The sequence below is a fragment of the Myodes glareolus genome, chromosome 4, assembly GCF_982192425.1.
Source record: "Myodes glareolus chromosome 4, mMyoGla1.1, whole genome shotgun sequence".
NCBI lineage: Eukaryota > Metazoa > Chordata > Mammalia > Rodentia > Cricetidae > Myodes > Myodes glareolus.
The window spans coordinates 65346148-65368384 of NC_142029.1; the positions used below are offsets into that span (position 1 = coordinate 65346148).

A 22237-nucleotide genomic window follows, 5' to 3' on the forward strand; every position below is an offset into this window, starting at 1 on the left:
AAGATCAGCAGAAAGGGCTCCCTCAGGTAGCAACTGCCTTTCGCCTGTCTGGCATTTTCAAGGGCAGAAGAAGAAGACTGAACCCAGACTTGAGATGGAGCCCAGGCTGGTTCTTGGGGTCTCCTGGGCACTGAGTGGGTAGGGTACATGTCCTCTGTCGTCACAGTTGGTGTAAATACCTTTCACCTATGCTCTTGTTCAGATATGTGCATCATTATGCTCTTAGTTTGCACAGATGCAGTCACAGTGATCCAAGTTTCTTTTCCTAACAAATGCCTCTCAGTAGTGAAGATCAACTCATTGTTTCTACTTTTTGAGACTAGCTCAGGCTGGCCTTGACCCCAAAGCAATCCTCCTGCCTCAGCTTCATAAGTGCTGGAATTACAGGCATGAACCACCATGTCTGACTTAGCTCACTACGTTTTCATATTTATATAGTATTTGAAGGCATAAGCAGTTTGCCTCTATACCTCGCTGAATATGCCCGATCTTGTCTGAAGTTATGAGCAGACTATAAATCATTAAATAAATGCTCCTCTATTGGTGAATATTCAAAAATGCAAGTAAGTGTTGTTACCAATGGTTCACTATCCACCTTTATGTCAATGGAGCAGTGATTCTGGTGATTTGGCTTTGAAGCCAGGACTTTGGGTATTTATGGCAGAAAAAAATGGATAGCACTCTGTCTTTTCCTTAGATGGGACTCCACTGCCGCCTGAGTCACAGCTGCCCTTGTGACATCATGAGTCACCCTCTGCTCTCTGCTCCTGCCAGCCCTGGAGCAGCACAAACCTGAGGGGACTTGAACCATCTACACCCAATCCATGTATGAACAATGGTAAGCAAGAAAGGGAAGACACATCAGGCTTGTTATGTAAATAAATCTCACGATGAGGGACCCCTCTGATAACTCAAGAGTCTAGGAAGCAACTGGGCAGTGGTGGCATACGCCTTTAATCCCAGCACTCAGGAGGCAAAAGGCAGCCTGGTCTACAGACTATGTTTCAGGACAGCCAGGACTACACAGAGAAACCCTGACTTAGAAAACCTAGGGGGGATAAAAGAGTCTGGAATGCTCTGGAAGCTGAGGTGCAGAACAGTGAGGGAGAGATGGTAACCCCACTCATGATTTCCCCAATTGCTGGGTACAGGATGAAGAACAGTCAAAGCCTGAAGAACCTACTGGCCGTGTTCCTCAGGAGAAGCAGCCAGATGATCTATCCGCAGAAACGAAAAAGGCAAAGGTAGGAGGAGATTTGGCTTGGGTGTCTCTGGCCCTTGTTCTTGGCATGGTACCAAGCTAAGCATAGGAATAAATGATTTTCCCATGTTCCCGTTTCATTTTCAGACTAAAACTCTGGTTCAGAAGTGGAAAGCAGGGGGCTGAAGAGATGGCTTAGCAATTAAAAGCACTAGCTACTCTTCCAAAGGACCCAGGTTCAATTCCCAGCACCCATTTGGCAGCTCACAATTGTCTATAACTCCAGTTCCAGGGGATCTGACACCTGCACACAGACATAGGAAGGAAGGAAGGAAGGAAGGAAGGAAGGAAGGAAGGAAGGAAGGAAGGAAGGAAGGAAAGAAGGAAAGCAGATGTTAGTGTGGAATTGGGCAAACTATGACCTCCCAGACCAAAGGCCTGGGGCTGAGTCTGGGATGTGCTTGTGGAATGGAATAGCTAAAATGTAGGGAAGCTGGCTTAGACTTGAGTGTGTATTGGTTGGGTGTGGTGGCACATGTGTTTAATCCCAGCACTTATAAGATGGAGAAAGGTGGGTCTCTGTGTCCAAGGCTGTGAAACCGAGAAACCTTGTCTCAAAAACAAACAAAAAACAAAAACCCAAAACCAAAACCAAGCAAGAATTGTGTGTGTGTATATGTTTACACTTGTGCACACATGTCTGCTTGTCAGTTAAGATGAGAAGTATGAAAGTCACAAGGAAGGCATACAGGTCAGACGATGTACTTCAATAATTCCAGCACAGTGAGATGGAGGCCAGCAAAGGCTACAGAGACCTTGTCTCAACACATCCCAACACACACACACACACACAAGCGCAAACGCACGCACACATATGCGCACGCGCACATACATGCACGCGCACACATGCATACACGCACACGCATACACACACACGGCGGGGGGCAGAGTGTGAAGAGAAGAATCGAGAACGAGAGAGAAGAGATTGGAATATATGAGTTGGGGGAAATGTAAGATAAGGATTCAGCAAGAGGAAGGAAAAAGGTTGAGGACAGGGGTAGAGTCAAGGAAGAGAGGAACAAATGAGCTACCAGATTCCAGGAGGGTCTAATGGGGCGGGACATGGTCCTGGCTAGGTGGGCAAGCTCACCAGGACATAAACATTTGATAGGTATGTGGGTCGCAGGTTTTAATCTCAGCCTGCTAACCTAGGCTGTAGGAAAGTTGGAATGCCAGGGCGGGAGAGACAGACTCAAGGAACTAGGGGAGCTGCTAGTGACCTGAAGGCGGAGGTGACAGTGGCAGGACGCTGATCCAGTCTTCTAGTTCCCAGCCAGTGTCCTGACCAAGGCTATGAGGGAGGCAGTTATTGATAGGGAATCAAGGCCTTTCTTGGCATATCCTTGGGCTGAGGTGGATGAGGAAATTCACCGAGTATCCCCTCTTTTTCCTTGCAAGCCCCAGGAAAACCAGGAACTCTCTGAAAAGACCCTCATTGTAAAGATCCAAGCGTGGTGGCGCGGCACACTGGTCCGTCGGGCACTGCTGCACGCAGCCCTCAGGGCCTGGATCATCCAGGGCTGGTGGCGGATGATCCTGCCAAAAATTATGGAGAAGAGGCGTCAGTCGGTACTGGATTCCTTCCAACGGGAGCAGTGGGCAGTGGTCAGTGTGCAGTCCTGGATCCGCATGTGGCGAGTCCGCAGGCGGTACTGCCAGGTGCTTAGGGCTGTCCGAATCATCCAGTCTCACTGGAGGTGCCACATCTGTGCTTCACGAGGTGTCATCAAGGGCCACTACCGAATTACGGCCAGCCAGATGCATCTTGAGCTGGAGATCTTACTGGGCTCGGGGCCTTGTATCGTGTCCGAGTGTATTCCCCTCCCAATAAAGCAGTGAGGCGGTCTTATGCGGTTTCTCTGTCTGACAAGTTCCAGGAGGGCATGAGGGGAGGCACTAACTCTGAAGAGGGGCAACCCTGGGTTCCTGTCTCCCTGCTGGATTAGCTCTTCAACCTCAGCTTCTGAGTCATGGTCAGACACCCCAACGGGAAGCTGTCAAGACAGTCCTGCAGAATTCTTATTCCCACTTTTCCCCTGAGCCACCAATGGAGATTAGGTTCACTTCTCCACATTTGGCCGATGTGAGAGATTCTATGGCATTCTGCTGCAAGCCCCATTCTCTGTGAGTGGCCAGGCCTCAGGCTATACAGACCCAGGAGCTGAGGCTCAGGTCTGTTTTCCTCTGCAAGGGATGTCCAGGCAGTGCTGTGCTCTCTGAAAATCTCCTCCTGTGACATATTATTCCCCAGGGTGGGATCAGGGCCAGGCGATGGTAAAATGCCAATGACAGCCCAAGCTAGGCTGTTTGCCCCCCTTCCGGTCTGGGTATTGCCGTCCCAGAGACTCTTACAGAAAGGGAGGGTCTCTGAGACCTGGGTCTTTCCCTGTAAGACAGTAGGCTCAGAGTCCCTGTCCAGCTCTATCTTATTGACTTCCCTGGCCAGCTGGTCCTTTGGCACATAGAGGTTCTGAGGTGCTGCCCAGAGGTGTCCCAGGTCATCTGTCCTTCTTCCATTTAGGCGTTGTTTCTCTGTTCCAGTCTCTGCCCTGCCCTGTGTCTGTTCAGAGCCTTGGTGTTTTCTTCCCACTCTGAAGGACTTCTCTGGTCTTGCCTCCTTTTGTCTTGTGTTCAGTGTCTCAGGGAAAAGCCCCCTAAGAGCCTGGGTAAAATCATGGGTTCTGTCTCTCACTGTAATTTGGGCATGGACATGTCAATTTTTTTCAGCTTCCTAAACTGGGGCGTATGATCCCTGCATTTCAGGGTTGACTATCAGGTACAAATTTTTGTCTCTTCCAAACTTCTCATTGTATTCTTTTTTTAAAATGATTTTTTAAAAGGTTTATTTATTTATTATGTGTACAGTGTTCTGCCTGCATGCCAGAAGAGAACACCAGATGGTTACAGATGGTTGTGAGCCACCATGTGGTTGCTGGGTATTGAACTCAGGACCTCTGGAAGAGCAACCAGTGCTCTTAACCTCTGAGCCATCTCTCCAGCCCCTCATTGTATTCTTTAAATATATACATTGTCAATTGCCTCTCAATAAAAAACTAGAAAATACTCAGCATCAGCAGCAAAGACACAGACTTCAAATACTGGTAACTGAGAAAGAAGTGGCCAGCTTTGACCTGCTGTAATAAATCCAAAGAGTCTGGCCGGCTGGGCATGGTGGTACAAGCCTGTAATCTGAGCACTTAAGAGGCAGAGAAAGGAAAGGAGGAAAGCTGTAAATTCAAGGCCAGCCTGGTCTACATGGCGGTTCCTGGGCTAGCCAGAGCTATGTAGCAAAACTGCACGGAGATGAGAAACACATCTGTACCAGCAATGTGCAGGCGCAGTTGAACTTGCCCTTGTATCTGCACGGACACCTGTGAGTTCATGAGTCTGTCGAGCCCTTCATCCCCAATGTAAACTCAGCCCAGACCACTGCTCCCCTTTCCAAATTACTATTTGTTTTTTCAAGACAGGGTTTCTCTGTGAAACAGTTCTGGCTGTCCTAGAACTCACTCTGTAGACCAGGCTGGCCTCGAACTCGGAGAGATCTGTCTACCTCTGCCTTCCAAGTTCTGTGATTAAAGTCTTGTGCCACCACTGCCTGGCTTAAAGAATTTATTTTAAAAATCATGTGTCTATGTCTGTACGGAGGTGCAGGAATATGGTGCCTGTGGAGACCGAAAGAGGCTCTTGGCTCTTCTGGAGCTTGAATTATACGTGGATGTGATTCACCAGCTATGGATGTTGTGAACCGAACTCAAGTTCCCTTCGAAGAGCAGCAAACGCTTTCAACCACTGAGCCATTTCTCCAGCCCCATATTTCTATTAGCTTTGAGGAGGCGATGACTTCTGACTCTCGTAATCCAAAACAAATGGGCTCTTCCTTGTATTGGACAAGTCAGTGGTTGCTGTCAGCTTCTCTCCTGCACAGGTCTGTCCCCACCCTGCTCGAGCAGTGACAGAACCCCAGCCCCAGGCGACCATTATGCTCTCTGCACATCAGGTTCTGTGGCTTCTGCTCAGTTAGAGTCCTGCGGCTCTGCAGAGATACTCCTCATCCAGCCGAAGCTGGAAACATGCTTCGTGCCTCCTCTCGTGATGTTCTGACTTGTCCAGACCATGGACTCCTTTTCCCATCCCTCTGTAGCCCTAACAGGCTAGGCTTGGCTACCCGTCCCCAGGATGCCGATTAAAGAGACAAGCAATGGTGGAAAGTGGAGGAGATTAATCCAGTGTGTCCGCAGTCCAAAGAGACACAAATAAAGGATCCATTGACTTCAAGTCTGTCTTTGGGGAGCTGGAATTAGCGTTAGGTTTAAATAGAACTGGGGCAAGGAACAGGAGGTATGTATAATTTAGCATCTCTGGTCTAGGTGTGGACTCCTCGATCATTGTCTTAGTTCTGGTCTACAGAACTAAGATGGTCTACAGAAGTCCCTCTCGCGTGAGAGGGTTGTTCTTAGGGCATGGTGACTTGTGCTCCAGGGTGCAGCCTTGTTCTCATAGATCACTGTTCTCATCTGGGGTGGGCTGTCTTTGAGGTTTGACAGCTCCTGGAGTCTAAGGTGACCACATGTTTAGGTCAGTCCATCCTGCTCTGTGCCTTCAGCCTTGAAGAGGATGAGATATCCAGATACTTCTTGGGCAACTAACAGTTGACCTGCAGAGAGAGCCAGGGGCTTAAAGGGGAGGAGACAGACATGAATGAAGGAAAAGATGCCAAGTTTTTTCCTTGGAACTATTATGGTTACCTTGTGGGTGCACGTGAGGAGGGGGTCAGTGGTTTTTAGAGCCGTTTCTAAATGCATGTTTCAATGATATGACCTTGAACTCCTGTATGGATCGCGTAGCCTGGGTCCTCTGCGGGTCATTCCTCTCATGGCAGTGCCTTCCTGAAAGCATTTGGCATCTTCCTTGGCCATGAGCCATTGTGATCCTCTCTCTCTTCCCATAATACCACCTGACTCATTAACTTTCAGGATTGTTCAAGGAAGGGACAGGAAAAAAGGGAAAGGATAAGAGACAACCAAACATTCTATTACAAAGCAGAATCAAGCCATCTACAGAAAAAACAAAACAAAACAGCAACAACAACAACAAAAAACAAATCAAACTTGCTGGCATCGCCTCTCCAGCAGGCCAGAGAAACTGGAGAGGAGATTTGGAGTTGGCCACTCTGCAAACATACAGGAGCCTTATCTGAGGGGACAAAACTTAATTCTTCTACTCTCTCTTTCTGTCTTAATCCTTTTATACCACCTAAGACAAATATCTCTATTCAAGAAGGGAATCACCTCACAACCACAAGTTACACATTTTCCAAAAACAAGTTAAAATCTTTACATAGGAAGAAATCACATCATGGTCACAAGTTACATGTTTTTCTTAGAAGCCCACAAGTAGTTAAACATTTTCTTTTATATTATTTCTCCCACCATAACATCTTAACCCCAAAGATTCTTTTATTATTGATTAACAAGGTTTTAAGCAAGCCACGTATGCTTCAGCCAGTTCCTTTGTACTGTCTGGCAGCTGTTTGCGGTTCCAGAGCAGCAGAATCCTAGACTGTTTCTGCTCTATGAAAACTTTAGACAAGTGCTCAGCTGGCCATCTGATTTTCTTTACACAAATAGGGTTATTTGGTTTCCTTTCACAACTTTGCTTTTTCAAGGTACACACTGAAAACTGTGATTAATTTTGTAAGCCACACGACCAAAGACCTCAGACCTAACTGTAGCTGGCATTTTCTTTGGGCCACCAACCAGCTCCCAAATAAAGACACGGACACTTTTTATTATAAATGCTGATCTTAATTTAGGTTTGTCCCACTAGCTCTTTTTTTAACTTAATTTAACCTGCTGCTATTCCTATATGTTTTGCCTTGAGGCTTTTATCTTTCATTCATTCTGTATGTCCTACATTCCTGCTGCTTCTGTGTCTGGACGGCTGACATCTGCCTGACTGGCTGGCCCCTGATGTTTCCTTTTCCTTCCTCCTCCTTCCTCCTCCTGAACCTGAATTCCAACTCCTATTTATTCTTACTGCCTGGAAATTCCACCTACACCTCCTCCCTCACTATTGGCCATTCAGCTTTTTATTAGACCAATCAGGTGCCTTGGGCAGGCAAGGTAAAACAGCAACACATCTTTACATAATTAAGCAAATGCAATACATCTTTGCTTAGTTAAATATTCTGCAGCACCTAACCTTGGGTGCAGGGATAGAACTGCCTTTTTTGATCATCAGCCTGTTTTTTTTACAGAATTCATGGGTCTATCATTTGTGAAACTTCCTTGTTTTTATTTTCCATCCTCGACAAATCTCACATCTCTAAGTGTCCTTGTGCTATAAAAAGAATCATCTTCATTATGATCTGCAATTAAATTGCCCAGTGAGGAGTGGGATTTTCCCATGAAACAATTATGCCATATTAGATACAGTGGGATCCTTTCACATAATAACCACACCATGCCTGATACAGTTAAATCAATAGCAGCAAGTAGGACAAAGCACAGCAGAAACAAGAGGCATTCTGGAGATATCCAGGGCTTTGTCTCTCTGGGATGCATTCATTGCAGCTGTGCTATACAGTGAGCTTCACTCCACAAGTTCCATTGCTGACTGCAGCTCTCCCCAGCATGGCCAACTACCAAAGAGTGAAATTAATATCCTCAGTGGATGGAAGAGACTTTGTTAGGCACGAGATAACTATCATCCAAGAGCCATTAGGAAGGAACACGATAGGCCATTAATGGGTGGGATAAGAGAACACACCAAGTGCAGATTCCCGAGTGGAGCATTGGACATGAAAGAACCCCTTGGATTGCAGTTCAAAATGGCAGGACAATACAAGAGAGGCAACAATGAAGAGGTTCCAGGCATGACGGAGTCCCCAAGGAAGGAGAGCAAAGATGGAAAGTAGCTCCACTAAAATGTGGGCAAGATCCCTAAAGGGACTCGCTGGCGCTTCAAAGACAAAGGGTGACAGACAGTGCTCCACACAGGTCACAGTGCAATGTGATAACGGATGAAGATAACATACTTAGTAGTCAAGAGGAGAAGAGAAACGAAGGTTGCCTCTGCAGGGACTGGGTATCAGGCTGGCGTGGGTGCTCTCAGCAGTAATGCTGGGGGAGGGAAGGGTGTAGTGCAATGCTCTGACAGAGATCAAGGAGCACTGAGCTACCTGTGACCCCCAAATGTCACTGAAACAGAAGAACAAAGTATAAGGCACTTTCTACAAAGAAGACAAGGTCCCAGGTAACTCATCTGAAGCTCTATCTGAAGGTGGCCTTGAACTCTCCGTCCTCCTCTACTCCCTCCTCCCCAGTGCTGGGGTTAAGGTGCACAGCACCACACCTAGATTTTTATGTGGGTTCTGGGAACACAGTCCAGGTCCTCATGCTTGTGCAGAAAGCACTTTTACTTGGGCTGTCTCCCCACCCATCTATGAAGGTGTTTCTGGGGAGTTAACTCAAGGACAAAAGCAAATTCAGGAGCGTGATACAATTCACGTGGATGGACAGATGTCACTATGATTAATTTGCTGTTTTTTTGTTTTTTATTTTTCTGGAACTCACTCTGTAGATCAGGCTGGCCTCAAACTCACAGAGATCCACCTTCCTCTGCCTTCTGAGTGCTGGGATTAAAGGCGTGCACCACCACCAGCTGGCAAGATGTCACTAAGATTTATTGTCACAACCAAATAAGATTTTTTTCTATATGTAGATTTCTATAAAATAGTGCAATCTCAGAAGATGCCAACACAGGAGACTGCTGGAGGCAGGAGAGCAAGGGGAGACTGGGCTGAAATATTTTTTCCCCCCTGAGACAGGGTTTCTTTGTGTATCCCTGGCTGTCTTAGAACTCACTCTATGGACCAGGCTGGCCTTGAACTCTGCCTATGATTCATCTGCCTACGCCTCCTGAGTGCTGGGATTAAAGGTGTGCACCACCACACTGCTGGGCTAAAGTTCTTGCCTGATTTGGAGCACAAATGAGACTTTTCATAGCTTCTCTATGTCAAGTAAAATGTGCTAACATTTGGTTATTTTAAACAGTTTGGCTTCAAAGGCCAGACTGCTGTTCTCCTCTCTCTCTCTCTCTCTCTCTCTCTCTCTCTCTCTCTCTCTCTCTGTGTGTGTGTGTGTATGTGTGTGTATGTATGTATATTGAAATAAGTTCTTTCTATGTAGCTTTGGCTACCCCAGAACTCACTTTGTAGTGCAGGCTGACCTCAAACAGAAATTCATCAGCCTTTGTCTTCCAAGTGCTGAGATTTAAAGTGTGCAACACCATGCCTTGTCAGAGTCTTAATATTTTATTTGTTTTATTTTATGTGTATGGGTGTTTTACCTGCATGTCTGTCTTTGTCCCACTTGTGTGCCTGGTGTCCAGGGAAGCCAGAAGGAGTGCCTGGAACTGGAGTGAGAGATGGTTGTGAGTCACTCTGTGGGTTCTGGGAATTGAACTCAGGTCCTCTGGAAAAGCAACAAGTGCTCTTAACTGCTGAGCCATCGTCTAGCCCTGAAAATGTGCTGATGTTTAGTGTAAGTATGGGAAGAATGAAAAGGGATCTCTTCCGTGCAGTAGAGGTTATGTTACCTAAAGCGGAAATCTAAAGGACAGCAAGTCACACAAGCTGGAGCTTTGTTTTTATAGCACATGCAAGAAGCCCAGGAGTGGGCAGTGCAGGCCACTGTGGTGGCTCTACAGTGTCATCATGGAACTCATGCGCCTGCTAAGTTCTTCCCCTGCCCTCCTCACTGCATTAGAGGCTGACCTTGCTTTCAAAATGGTTTCCAGAGCGCCAGCCATCAGGCATACACCTTGGGAAAGAAGAGCGTGAAGGTAGGATGGTAGAAAGTCTACCTGGGCTTGGGAAGCCTTTAAGAGCTGTCCTCTAGACCAGGCTGGCCTTGAACTCACAGAAATCCACTTGCATCTGCCTCCTGAGTGCTGGGATTAAAGGCACCACCATTTTCTGGCTCCTTTTTTTTTTTTTAACCTTTATAAACTGTCATTTGCCTCTGGGGCACATCTGTCTACTCTTTATCCAGAGGCGGTCCTTTATCCTCTTCTCGGTCCCTGGACAAATATCTCTAACCCCTTTCCCCTCATCCTCTATCCCTCATCTTTGTCTCTCTTTTTTGTTTTTGTTTTTGATCTTGAGACAGGGTTTCTCTGTGTAGACCTGGCTGTCCTGGAACTCACTATGTAGGTCAGGCTGGCCTCGAACTCAGAGATTCACCTGCTTCTGCCTCCTGAGTGCTAGGATTAAAGGTGTGTGCCATCTGATTTGTCTTTGTTTTTTATTTTTTGCCCTTTGTCCCTGTGGGGCAACTAATCTCCTTTGTGCTGAGAACTTGGTCTTGGGGGTACCTTTCATACCCTGGACCAGAAGCCTAACAGGCAGAACTCACAGGCCTGTCAGCCTAAGCCCAAATAAATCCTCTGTTAGTGCCTGAGCTGTAACTCTGTGACAAAGCTTTTGCCTAGCGTACATGAGGCCTTGGGTTTGAGCCTTAGCCCTGCCGAAAAGCCAGATTCAAACCACACCCAGCAACAACTAAACTAAAAAAAACAAACTTAGCAAAAGATCCCAAATCATGATGTGAAGACTTAATATTAGCCATGATGGCTCAGGGTAGCTTAGGCTTGTTTCCTGCCAGCTCTTTTAACTTAGCCTGTTTCTCTCTATCTACCTTTTGCCTCAGGGCTTTTTACTTTTCTTTCCTTCTGTATATCTGACTTTCACTGCTTCTCGTGTCTGACTGCCTGGTGGTTGCCTGGCTTCTTGTCCTGGGCGTGTCCCTCTCTTTCTCCTACTTCTCTTCTCCCCCCTCTTCTCTTTCCTCTCAAGCCAGATTTCATCTATTTATTCTCTCTGCAGGCTTGCCCTGCCTATCCTTTTCCTGCCTAGCTCTTGGCCATTCAGGTTTTTATCAGACCAATCAGGTACCTTAGGCAGGCAAGGTGAAATAAATGCAACACATTCTTACCTAATTAAGCACACATCCTTACATCGTTAAACAAATGCGGCATAATGAAATGTAACACATCTTTACATGGCTAAAGTCATATTTCAAAACATAAATGAACGCAACATATTTTTACCTAGTTAAAATAATATTCCACAACAGTACAAGGTCATCTTTAGCTACATAGCAAGTTCAAGGCCAGCATAAGCTTCATGAGACTCTGTTCCCAAAAAGAAGCAACAAAACCCCAAAATTACAATAAAAAAAAATCAATAGAAAATGTTTTTCTTGTGCTGGAGTGGTAGTTCAGTGGCTAAGAGCACTGGTTGATCTTCCAGAGGTCCTGAGTTCAATTCCCAGCAACCACATAGTGGCTCACAACCATCTGTAAAGAGATCTGGTGTCCTCTTCTGACTTGCAGGCATACATGCAGAGAGAACACTGTATACATAATAAATAAATCGATATTTAGAAAAATAAAAGAAAATGCTTGAGCCATGAAGGGTGGTACACACCTTTAATCCCAGCACGCAGGAGGCAGAGGCAGGCAGATCTCTGAGTTTGAGGTCAGCCTGGTCTACAGAGCAAGTTCCATCCATGAATACACTATCTTTAACTGCTATACATCCATGAACACACTATCTTTAACTGCTATACATCCATGAACACACTATCTTTAACTGCTATACATCCATGAACACACTATCTTTAACTGCTATACATCCATGAACACACTGTCTTTACTGAGGATATTTATCACTTGGGAGACAGCTACAGAGTTCTCTTAGATTTCCTCCCCCTTGACATTTCCCCTAAATGCGTCATTGTGCCCTGGATTATTTCCATCTGAAATGTGGGTGGCCGCTCTTCACTTGCTTGATAAATACAGCTAGACATAAGGAAACCACTCTTATTTTCGCATGGAAAAACTGACAAACCATGGCTGCTGTATCTATGGTCTAAGTTCAGAATATATTCAGTGAGGATTTGTGTACCAGTGGATGTCTCATGGTAGCACAGGGAGTTCGCAGCAAAGCACAACATTATTTAGGATTTAGAATTACTTCTTTTCATTGTGACTTTACAGAGTACAGATGTTAGCTACAAGCCCCATGGTTTTGCCTTCTTTTATCAGATTCATTTATTTTTATGGGTATTGGTGTTTTGCCTGCATGTCTGTCTGTGTGAGGGTGCCAGATCCCCTGAAACTGGAGTTACAGACAGTTGTGAACTGCCATTTGGGTGCTGGGAATTGACCCCAGTTCTCTGGAAGGACAGTCAGGGCTTTCAGCCACTGAGCTGTCTCTCTAGCTACCTTAGTTTTGCTTTTTTAATTCTGGGTTTAATTCATCAAGAAACATAAAGATGTAAGAAGAGAAAAATATTATTATTATTTTATTTTATGTGTATGGGGATTTTACTTGCATGCATATCTGTGCCTGCTGCCCGCAGAGGCCAGAAGAGGACAAGAGATCCTCTGGAACTGAACTGGCAGGAGGTTGAGAGCTGCTGTTGGGACTGGTGACAGCACCCGATCCTCTGGAAGAACAGTCAGTGTTCTTAACCACCGAGTCATTTCTCCAGGCCCAGAGAAAAAGGCCTTTAAAGGGAAGAGGAGATAGAATGTGTGTGGCATGAAACTAGAAAGGGTCTGTTGGGGGAGGGAAGGGACCAGCAGGAGGGAGGCAGAGGGACTGTGGTGTTGGAAGAGAATTAACCAGAACAAGGACCTGTTGTGGTGTGTGCCTACAGTCAAGTATTTGTGGGGTGGAGGCAAGAGCATCGGGAGTTCAAGGCCAGGCTCAGCTACATAGTGAGCTTGATTTTTTTTTCCCCTAAGACAGGGTTTCTCTGTGTAGTCCTGGCTATCCTGGAACTTGCTCTGTAGACCAGGCTGACTTCAAACTCAGAGAGCCACCTGCCTCTGCCTTCTGAGTACTGGGATCAAAGCTGTGAATCACCCCTGCCCGGCTATGTAGTGAGTTTGAGAGCAGCCTGGGCTGAATGAGATCTTGTCTCAAAACAAACAAGCAAGCTGCCACCCCAAGAAAACCAAGAATAGGGTTGGGGCTCAGTTGGGAAAGTGCTTGCTCCACAATAGTGAAGACTTGAATCCAGCCTCTAGCACCCATAAAAAGCCAGGGGCGGTGACACAGGTGTGTCCTTCAAGCACTGGGGAGGTGGGGACAAAAATCCCCGGGGCTTGATAGCCAGTCAGTTTAACTGGATTGGTGAGTTTCAGGCCAATGAGAATCTAAAGACAGAAAAAAGAAAAGAAAAGAGAGAGAGAGAGAGAGAGAGAGAGAGAGAGAGAGAGAGAGAGAGAGAGAGAGAAAAGGTGGGGTCTGTGAGATGTCTGGCGGGTAAAAGTGTTTGCCTTGTAACCGGGACAACTTGAGCTCAGTACCAGAACCTGTGTAAAAAAGTCAAAAGGATTAGTGTTCATATGTAATCCTAGCACTCCTATGGAGGGAAGGGGCACGGAGAAAAGAGAATTTCCTTGTAGTTCATGGGCCAGGTAACCTAAGAGCATGCAGCGTGGCAGAAACTGAGAGACCCTATCTCAGCAAGGTGGAAAGAGAGAACTGAGTTATCCTCTGACCTCTGGCAGGTACACACACACACACACACACACACACACACGGAGGTGGGGCTCATAGGCACAGTGTAGTGGCCCATGCCTTTGATCCCAGTCAGCACTTGGGAGGCCAAGGCAGGTGGGTCTCTGAGTTCCAGGCCATCCTGATCTATGTAGCAAGTTCTAGGCAGCCAGGACTACATAGAGAGACCCTGTCTAAAAGGCAAATCAAAGGGTTAGAGAAACGGCTCAGATGTTAAGAGTCCTGGCTGCTTTTCTAGAGGTCCTGGGTTCAATTCCCAGCAACCACACGGTGGCTCACAACTTTCTGTAACTGTAGTCCCATGGGGTCTGATGCCTCCTTCTGGTGTGCAGTTGTACTTGCAGACAAGACACCCTAAAACATAAATAAATCTTTAAAAAAAACCACACAAACAACAGCAACAAAAAAACCTTCCCAAACAATACAAGATAACAACAATGAAACAATTGAACCAATTAAAGATCAAGAACACAACGGAAGGAGGACAGCTTCTGAGGAATTGATCTAAGGTTGATCTACAGCTTCTATACATGCATGTACATCTGAACACACATGTGTCCCTGCACACACAGAAGCATGCACGTGTGTGCGTCTGTGCACACACACACCTGTATGAAGATGTCAAAAAGGAAACTCATTACTATGCATACTAATTGTATTTATTTATATATTTTTTAACTTTAAAAACAAGATTTATTTATTTTATGTGTCTGTTCATTTTGCCTGCATTTATGTCTGTGCACCACATTCATGTAATGCCTATGGAAGTCAGAAGAGGGTGTCAGATCCCCTGGAGTTACAGACAGTTGTGAGTTGCTATGTGGGTGCAGGGAGATAAACCTGGGTCCTCTGGAAGAACAGTTAGTGCTTTAATCTCTGAGCCTTCTCCTCAACCCCTTCCCTCATGCTAATTTTTAAAAAAATACTTAAAGATTGAAAACTCTAAAAATGGAAAAGAAACATGAAGGCAGGTGTGGTAGTTTGAATGTAATAGGTCTCCATGAGCTCATAGGGAGTGGCGCTTTTAGGAGGTGTGGCTTTGCTGGGGTAGGCGTGGCCTTGCTGGAGGAGGTGTGTCACCGTGAGGCTGGGCTTCGAGATTTAACCTATGCCGAAGTCACACCCAGTGTCTCAGTTCACTTCCCGTTGCCTGTGGCTCTAAGATACAGAATTCTCAGCTTCTCCAGCACCGTGTCTGCCTGCACACCACCATGTCCCATCATGATGATATTGTACCGAACCTCTGAGCGATAAGCGAGCTCCTCGATTAAATGTTTTCCTTTATAAGAGAGTTGCGTGGTTCTGGTATCACATTACCATAGAAACCCTAACTGATCGGAGGTAGAATACAGTCTCTTCTCAGGGCAGGTCAGTGTTTGATACTAGTAGCCGCAAGTGGTTTTTCTCATTCAGAAATCTTGAATCTTGTTTCAGTTAAATGTTCTCACTGCTAAGCCATGGAACCCCAGGATGGTTGGGCAAGGCAGCTTATTCAGCTTTGATTTTGACAGACATTCATGGAATTAATGCTAAGTAGTTTCCTAGTGGCATGCAATTCCATGGTTTTCTATAACTCACCTATAATGGATACGGATACAGTGAGAAGCCACAGGCTTTAAGCACCACACGCTTTTGTTTGTGATGTTGAGATCAAATCCCCAGGGCCTTGCACATGTGAGGCAAGTATTTTGTCTCTGAGCCTCAGCCCAAGCCTTTCGTTTCATAAGCTTGTCCCATTAAGCCTTCCACAGCCTTCCACTCCGATTTTCGTTGCTCTCAGGCTTATCACTTCTAGGAAGAGTCCGCGTCAAGTGGTGTTGAGTTTTGGTTTTTCTTTCCCTTCTTCAACAGATCTCCTCTTATTGTTTCACACACTCTATTTATAGCTCATTCTCAGCCACTTCAAGCTGTGTCTGTCCTGTCAGGGGCAGCAGCTGGTCTATACTGGCATGTCTGTCAGCTCATTAAGAGCCAAAGAAAACCCCTTGGAAACATTCTCCTTGTTTTAAAATTGACTATTGGTGTTACCCCCTTAATGTCTTCCATTCTCTGAGCAGCCGTTTTAATTGACAAGCTGATACTGTTTGTTTTCTCTGGACACGTTTCTTCAGCTGCTGCAATCAGGCTGATTTAATTAAAGCCGCTCCCGGCAAGCGCTTTCCTTGTTTGGTTAGCAAAGGAACAAGTTGGAAATTCATTTTCTTTGCAATCTCATTTTCACATTTTGGTTTTTGAAAAATTCTGCTGTGGTAAGATATGCACTGAACATTTCCAGACTTTCTGAACACCGCTTTTCTGCAAGCCCGGAAGATGGTGCTTTGCTTTACCTGCTAATATTGATCTATCTTAGTTTCTTTAGATTTCTTTATTACTTTGTATATATGGGTGTTTTGCTTACGTGTGTGTCTGGACACTACCTGCATAGAGTGCCCTTGGAGGCCAGAAGAGGGTGTTGGATTCCCATAAACTGGATTTGCAGACAGTTGTGAGTCACCATGTGGGTGCTAGGAATTGAACCTGGATCACCTGGAAGAGCAGCCAGTTCTTTTAACCACAGAGCCATCTCTCCAGCCCCTTTTCCTTTTGGGGCTGTGATAAAATACTCTGGAAAAAGCCACCTAAGGGGGAAAGAGATTATTGTGGTTCCAGCTCAAGGCACGACAAAGAAACCAGGGCAGCGGGAGCCTGAAGCAGCTGGTCACATTGCGTCTAAAATCAAGACATACTGAGTTAAGGCAGCTGCTGCTCGTTCCCTTTACTCACTAGTACTGCCAAGGATCCTCTGCCTAGGGAATGATTCTGCCCTAAATTAAGACAGCACCCAGTGACCCTTCTCCCAGATGATTCTAGATCCTGTTGCATTGACAACACTAATTTTACACTGATAAACTGTGATAACAGAAGAAACGATGCCCCCATCCTGGTACCCACTAAAAATAAATAAATTTTTAAAGAATTTTTATTATTTTGTGTCTATGAATATTTGACTGCATGTATGTCTGTGCACCACATGTATGTAGCCAGAAGAGGGCTTAGGATTCTCTGAAACTGGAGTTTGGGTGCTGGGAATTAAACCCAGCTCTTCTAGGAGAGCAACCAGTGCTCTTAACCACTGAATCATCTTTCCAGATCCCGAAAGATGCTTGTGAAGGTGTGAGAACTTCCTGTGGGAAGTGATTGGAGTGGTATAAAAAGATGGGTTATGTGGATTTGTAGTGTGTGGTGAGTCCTCCCTTCCTAGCCAGCGACTCATCACACAGGGGTTGAGAATATTGGCTGTCGGAAGCCACCCTGGTCATTGTGTCATAGGTGCCTTTGTGACCTCATCACTCTCTGCTATCAACTTTCTCTGCGGGACCAGAGCTGGAGGAGAGCAGACCGGAGGGCGATGGAAACATCTAGCCCCTAACTATGGGTAAATTAGTAGAATGTAGCTCTGAGGGGGATTCAGCCATTGTTATGTGATGTTTTTCACTCTTTTGGAGTTGGGGGGGGCACCACCCAGCTTCCAAATAAGTACACACGGAGGCTTATTCTTAGTTGTGAATGCCCAGCCTTGGCTTGTTTCTTGCCATCTTTTCTTAAATTATCCTGACTACCTCTTGCCTCTGGGCTTTTATCTTCTCTATTTCTGTATACCCTTCCTTCCTTCTTTCTCCGTAGTTTGCTGTGTGTGTCTGGGTGACTGGTCCCCGGTGGCCTCCTCTCCTCGTTCTCATTCTCCTTTGTGCTTCTCCTTCTGTGTATCCTCTCTGCCTGCCGGCCCCGCCTATCCTTGCTCCTGCCTCACTATTGGCCGTTCAGCGCTTTACTAGACCATCAGGTGTTTTAGGCAGGCAAAGAATCACAGCTTCACAGAGTTCAACAAATGCAACATAAACAAAAGGAACACACCTGAAGATAATACTCCGCAACAAACCATGCCTGCCTAAATCAGTGCATTGAATGCTTATAAGAGACTGGCTTATCCAGGTGTGTTCGACCCCTCCCACAGGCAGCATGCAGATGAGGACAGCTATGAGTTGGGCCCAGTACAAAACTGTGAACTGCCTTAAAATGTTATGGGATTTATGTGTGTGATTGTTTTTGTTTTGTAACTTCACTGTGGGTTTTTTCTTTTTTTTAAGATTTATTTATTTATTCTGTATACAGTATTCTGCCTGCATGTATGCCTGCAGGCCAGAAGAGAACACCAGATCTCATTACAGATGGTTGTGAGCCACCATGTGGTTGCTGGGATTGAACTCAGGACCTTTGGAAGGCAGACAGTGCTCTTACCTCTAAGCCATCTCCCCAGCCCCACTTTGGGTTTTTTCATGTGACCTTTGTAGGTGGTAATGTCATTCACAAGTCTAAAGGTTGGATACATTTGATAGGGTAGAGTAAGGTCTCCTAGTTACCGTAGGAGGCGACTCCCCCTCCACGTCCAGTATTGTCAGAAAGGCCAGAAATAGCTGGGTGTGGTGGCCCACAGTTTTAATCCCAGCACTCAGGGAGGCAGAGGCAGGAGGATCTCTGTGAATTCAAGGTCAGCCTGTTATTGGACAGCCAGAGCTACATAGTAAGGCCCTGTCACAAGTAAGCAAACAAGAAAGAAAGTCCAGGAGTGGGGTCTTGCTGACTGGGAACCAGGAACGGCATTCTTATGTTCTCTCCTGTTTTCCTCCCAGATACAGAAAGAGAATTTTAATATTGATCACAACAGGCCATGAGCAATCCAAGTGTCTGGGAGGCAGAGGTCGACAAACGGCTATGAATCTGAGCTAGCCTGGGCTACATAGTGAGTTTCATATTAGCTTGGGCTATTGAATGAGAGAGAGTCTCAAAAAAAAATCATTGGGCTGGAAAGGATTCAGCAGTTAAGAGGTCTTTTCCAGAGGTCATGAGTTCAATTCCCAGAAACCACATGTGGCTCACACCATCTAAAATGGGATCTGATGCCCTTTTCTGGCATGCAGGCATACATGCAGATAGAGTACTCATACACATAAAATAAATCTTAAAAATAAATTATTATTACAGAGATGAAGCATATTCTAAACCTGTTATGTGTGTTGTATGTGCAGCCGTGTATGTTTGCAGTGATGTATGTGCTAACTGATGTTTAAGCTGTTGATAACATGGGTGGGTGACTTTACTCTGGTAGATTGTTGAACAGAAGGTTCTGAATCCCAGAGAGGTGGTCCTGCCCAAGTGAATTTTTTTTTAAGATTTATTTATTTTATGTATATGGTGCTCTTGCTTTCTCTGCATGAACACCTGCATGCCAGAAGAGGGGAGCATCAGATCCCATTATAGATAGTTGTGAGCCACCATGTGGTTGCTGGGATTTGAACTTAGGACCTCTGGAAGAGTTGCCTGTGCTCTTAACCGCCCAAGTGAACCTTAAAACCATTTCACTTCCAAATCATGGTGTCTTGCTCCAGACTGACCAACGGGACAGATAACCCATAAGAAATTGGGTGAGGTAGCTAGAACAGATGTGCCCCCGTTTTACTGATAGGCACATGCCCAGGCACTCAGGGATCAGGTTGATGTATTCATGCTGACAAATCAGCATATACCAAAGGTAGGCCAACCTAGTTGGTCACCTGGGTACAGCTGTAGCTTTGCCGGGTCCTGCACCACCTTAATGGAAGGTCAGGATTCCTGTCTGGTACCTTCCTACGCATCCTAAGCGGTCTTTTCTCTCTTGCAAGGCCCAGAAGAAGCTACCGCCATGACAAAAACATCCGCAGCTGTGCTCATCCAAGCATGGTGGCGTGGCACGCTGCTGCGACGCTCGCTGCTGTTCGCCGCCCTCAATGCGTGGATCATTCAGTCCTGGTGGAGAAAGATACTGGTGAGAGAGAGGGAGAAGAGACTGCAGGCGGCTCTGAAGGTGTATGCTAAAAAAACAAGGGCGGTTGTCAAACTGCAGTCATGGTTCCGGATGTGGCGCATCCGCCAACGGTACTGTCGCTTACTAAATGCTGTCCGCATCATCCAGGTTTATTGGCGTTGGCATAGTTGTCACACTCGTGGCTTTATCCAGGGCGACTATGAGATCAAAGAAAACCGACTGAATATTCAACTTGAAATTTCCCTGGGCTCACAGGCATGCAAAGTGCAGCAATGCATAACACTACCAATAAAAGAGTGATCAGGTCTGCTACCCCCGTGTCCTCAGCTCTCTTTATCAGGATTTCCAGGTCACTATTAGAGTCAACAGGGCAGATACCAGGTGCCGGGCAAATGGGATAAGGATCTGGGATGGATTAGTAATGTCTGTCACGGCGGGGTGTGGGAAGGGGGCGTTAGAATTTCAGGTTTCCAGGTGTCTCACTCAGTTCCAGGGAGAACATGTAAATGATCTCCCTTGACAACACTACATGGAGGCCTGTAATTTGGGATTTTGTGTTGGCAACAAAATTTTAAGACTTATTTTAAAAATCATGGTAAAATTTTGACACAAAGTCATTATTTTAAACTAGATAGAAAGGTACTTACGTTGTGCAATTCTCACCTTCCATCTCCATAACATTTTCATCTTGCAAAGCTGGAAATTTCTACCCATTAAATAGAAAATTTTTGTTTCTCTCTTCAGTCCTGAACAACTTTTGTCTCAATGCATTCAAATTTATATATGCGGGGACCCCCCCCCCCCCGGCCCCATTCTGGAAAACCCAGACAAAACCTATGTTGTAGTGACTGGTTTATTCCAGGTTCATTTGTAGCATGTGTCAGGGTTCCCCCCTTTATTTCTCCCTACCCACAGAGACAGGGTTTCTCAGTGTAGCTTTGGGGACTGTCCTGGAACTAGCTCTTGTAGACTGGACCAGGCTGGCCTGGAACTCACAGAGATCCACCTGTCTCTGCCTCCCGAGTGCTGGGATTAAAGGAGTGCGCCGCCGCCACCTGGCCAGAGTTCCCTTATTTATTTATTTATTATTTATTTATTTATTCATTATGTATACAATATTCTGTCTGCAGGCCAGAAGAGGGCACCAGACCCCATTACAGATGGTTGTGAGCCACCATGTGGTTGCTGGAAATTGAACTCAGGACCTTTGGAAGAGCAGGCAGTGCTCTTAACCTCTGAGCCATCTCTCCAGCCCCCCAGAGTTCCCTTTTAAAAGCTGAATAATAGCCCAGAGACTGCATAGACTGCCCGTTTCCATCGGTGTCTCTCTGCCTTTTGGCTATTTGAATAATGTGGCTATGGATACAGATGGGCAAGTAGCTCTTTCCTTCTTTTTAAAAAATTGTGTGTGTGTGTGTGATGTATGTATGTGTGTGTAGTATATGCATGTGTATAAGAGTCTGTATGTGGTGTATGTTTGTGTGTAGTATTTGCATGTGTATATATGTGTATACATGTGTGTGCATGTGTGTATATGTGTGATGTAAGTATATATATATGTGTTGTGTGTTGTGAGTCTGTATAATGTGTGTGCGCTGTGGAATAATCCTTCTATATACTGTGAGCATTGTTGTTAATAAAAAGCTGATTGGCTGATAGCTAGGCAGGATTTTCTGAGCAGGGAGAATGCTGGGAAGAAGGGCAGAGTCTTAGGAGTCATGGGTAGATGCAGAGAGGAGCACAATGAATGTGCTGTGTTGAAAGAAGGTACTGCCATGTGACAGAGGGAGGATAAGAAATGTGGGCTAATTTAAAATGTAAGCGTTAGCTAGTAACAAGCCTAAACTATCGGCCTAGAATTTATAATTAATAACAAATCTCTAAATGGTTATTCAGGAGCAGCCACTGAAACACAGAGAAACTCTGCTTACAAGTATATGCATACGTATGTGATGTATACGTGTGTATTGTATGCATATATATGTGCATAAGTGGTGTACATGTATAGGAGCATGTGAATATGTGGTGTGTGTGGTGTATGCATGTGTGTGTGAATCTGTGTGGTGTATATGTGGCAAATGCATGCGTATGTGTGTATGTATGTTGTATACATGTGTGTGCATGTGAGTATGTGGTGTGCACGCTCATGTGTGTTCATGTGAGCATGTGGTGTGTGTGATGCTTGCATGCATATGTGGTGTATGCATGTGTATGTGAATCTGTGTGAGTGTGTGTTGCAAATGCATGCATATGTGTGTATATATGGCGTAAACATGTATGTGCATGTGAGCATGTGGTGTGTGTGTGTGGTATTTGCATGCTCATGCACAGACACAAGGCTACACTTAAACTCACTCTGTTGTTGAGGGTGAACTTGAACTTCTGATCCTCTTCCTGCCTCCTCCTCTCCAGTGCTAGGATCACAGGTGTAAATCACCACACTAGTTGTGGGCATGTTTGTCTCAGCGTGTAGCTAACCTTGAACTCAGGACCTTGAACTCAGGTCCTCTTGGTGTCCAGATCCTCCTTTGAGTGC

The 22237-nt window shown here is 45.6% G+C and overlaps 2 protein-coding genes across 3 annotated transcripts; both read left to right on the forward strand.

Annotated features, from left to right (window-relative positions):
• The first annotated feature begins 720 nt into the window (after positions 1-720).
• LOC125388952 (IQ domain-containing protein F1-like) lies at positions 721-3107 on the forward strand. The gene is made up of 3 exons (XM_048417334.3): positions 721-838; positions 1152-1244; positions 2660-3107. The coding sequence occupies exons 1-3, from the start codon at positions 836-838 to the stop codon at positions 3098-3100; spliced, it is 537 nt and encodes a 178-aa protein (XP_048273291.3). The 5' UTR covers positions 721-835; the 3' UTR covers positions 3101-3107.
• On the forward strand, positions 1158-20013 carry LOC125388953 (IQ domain-containing protein F5-like). Of its 2 annotated transcripts, none has more exons than XM_087905044.1 (2): positions 1158-1244; positions 19559-20013. In XM_087905044.1, the coding sequence occupies exon 2, from the start codon at positions 19579-19581 to the stop codon at positions 19999-20001; it is 423 nt and encodes a 140-aa protein (XP_087761170.1). In that variant the 5' UTR covers positions 1158-1244; positions 19559-19578; the 3' UTR covers positions 20002-20013. The 2 variants fall into 2 exon arrangements, with proteins under 2 accessions (XP_087761170.1, XP_048273292.3); XM_048417335.3 differs by lacking the exon at positions 1158-1244 and adding an exon at positions 17145-17274.
• Positions 20014-22237: the final 2224 nt, after the last annotated feature.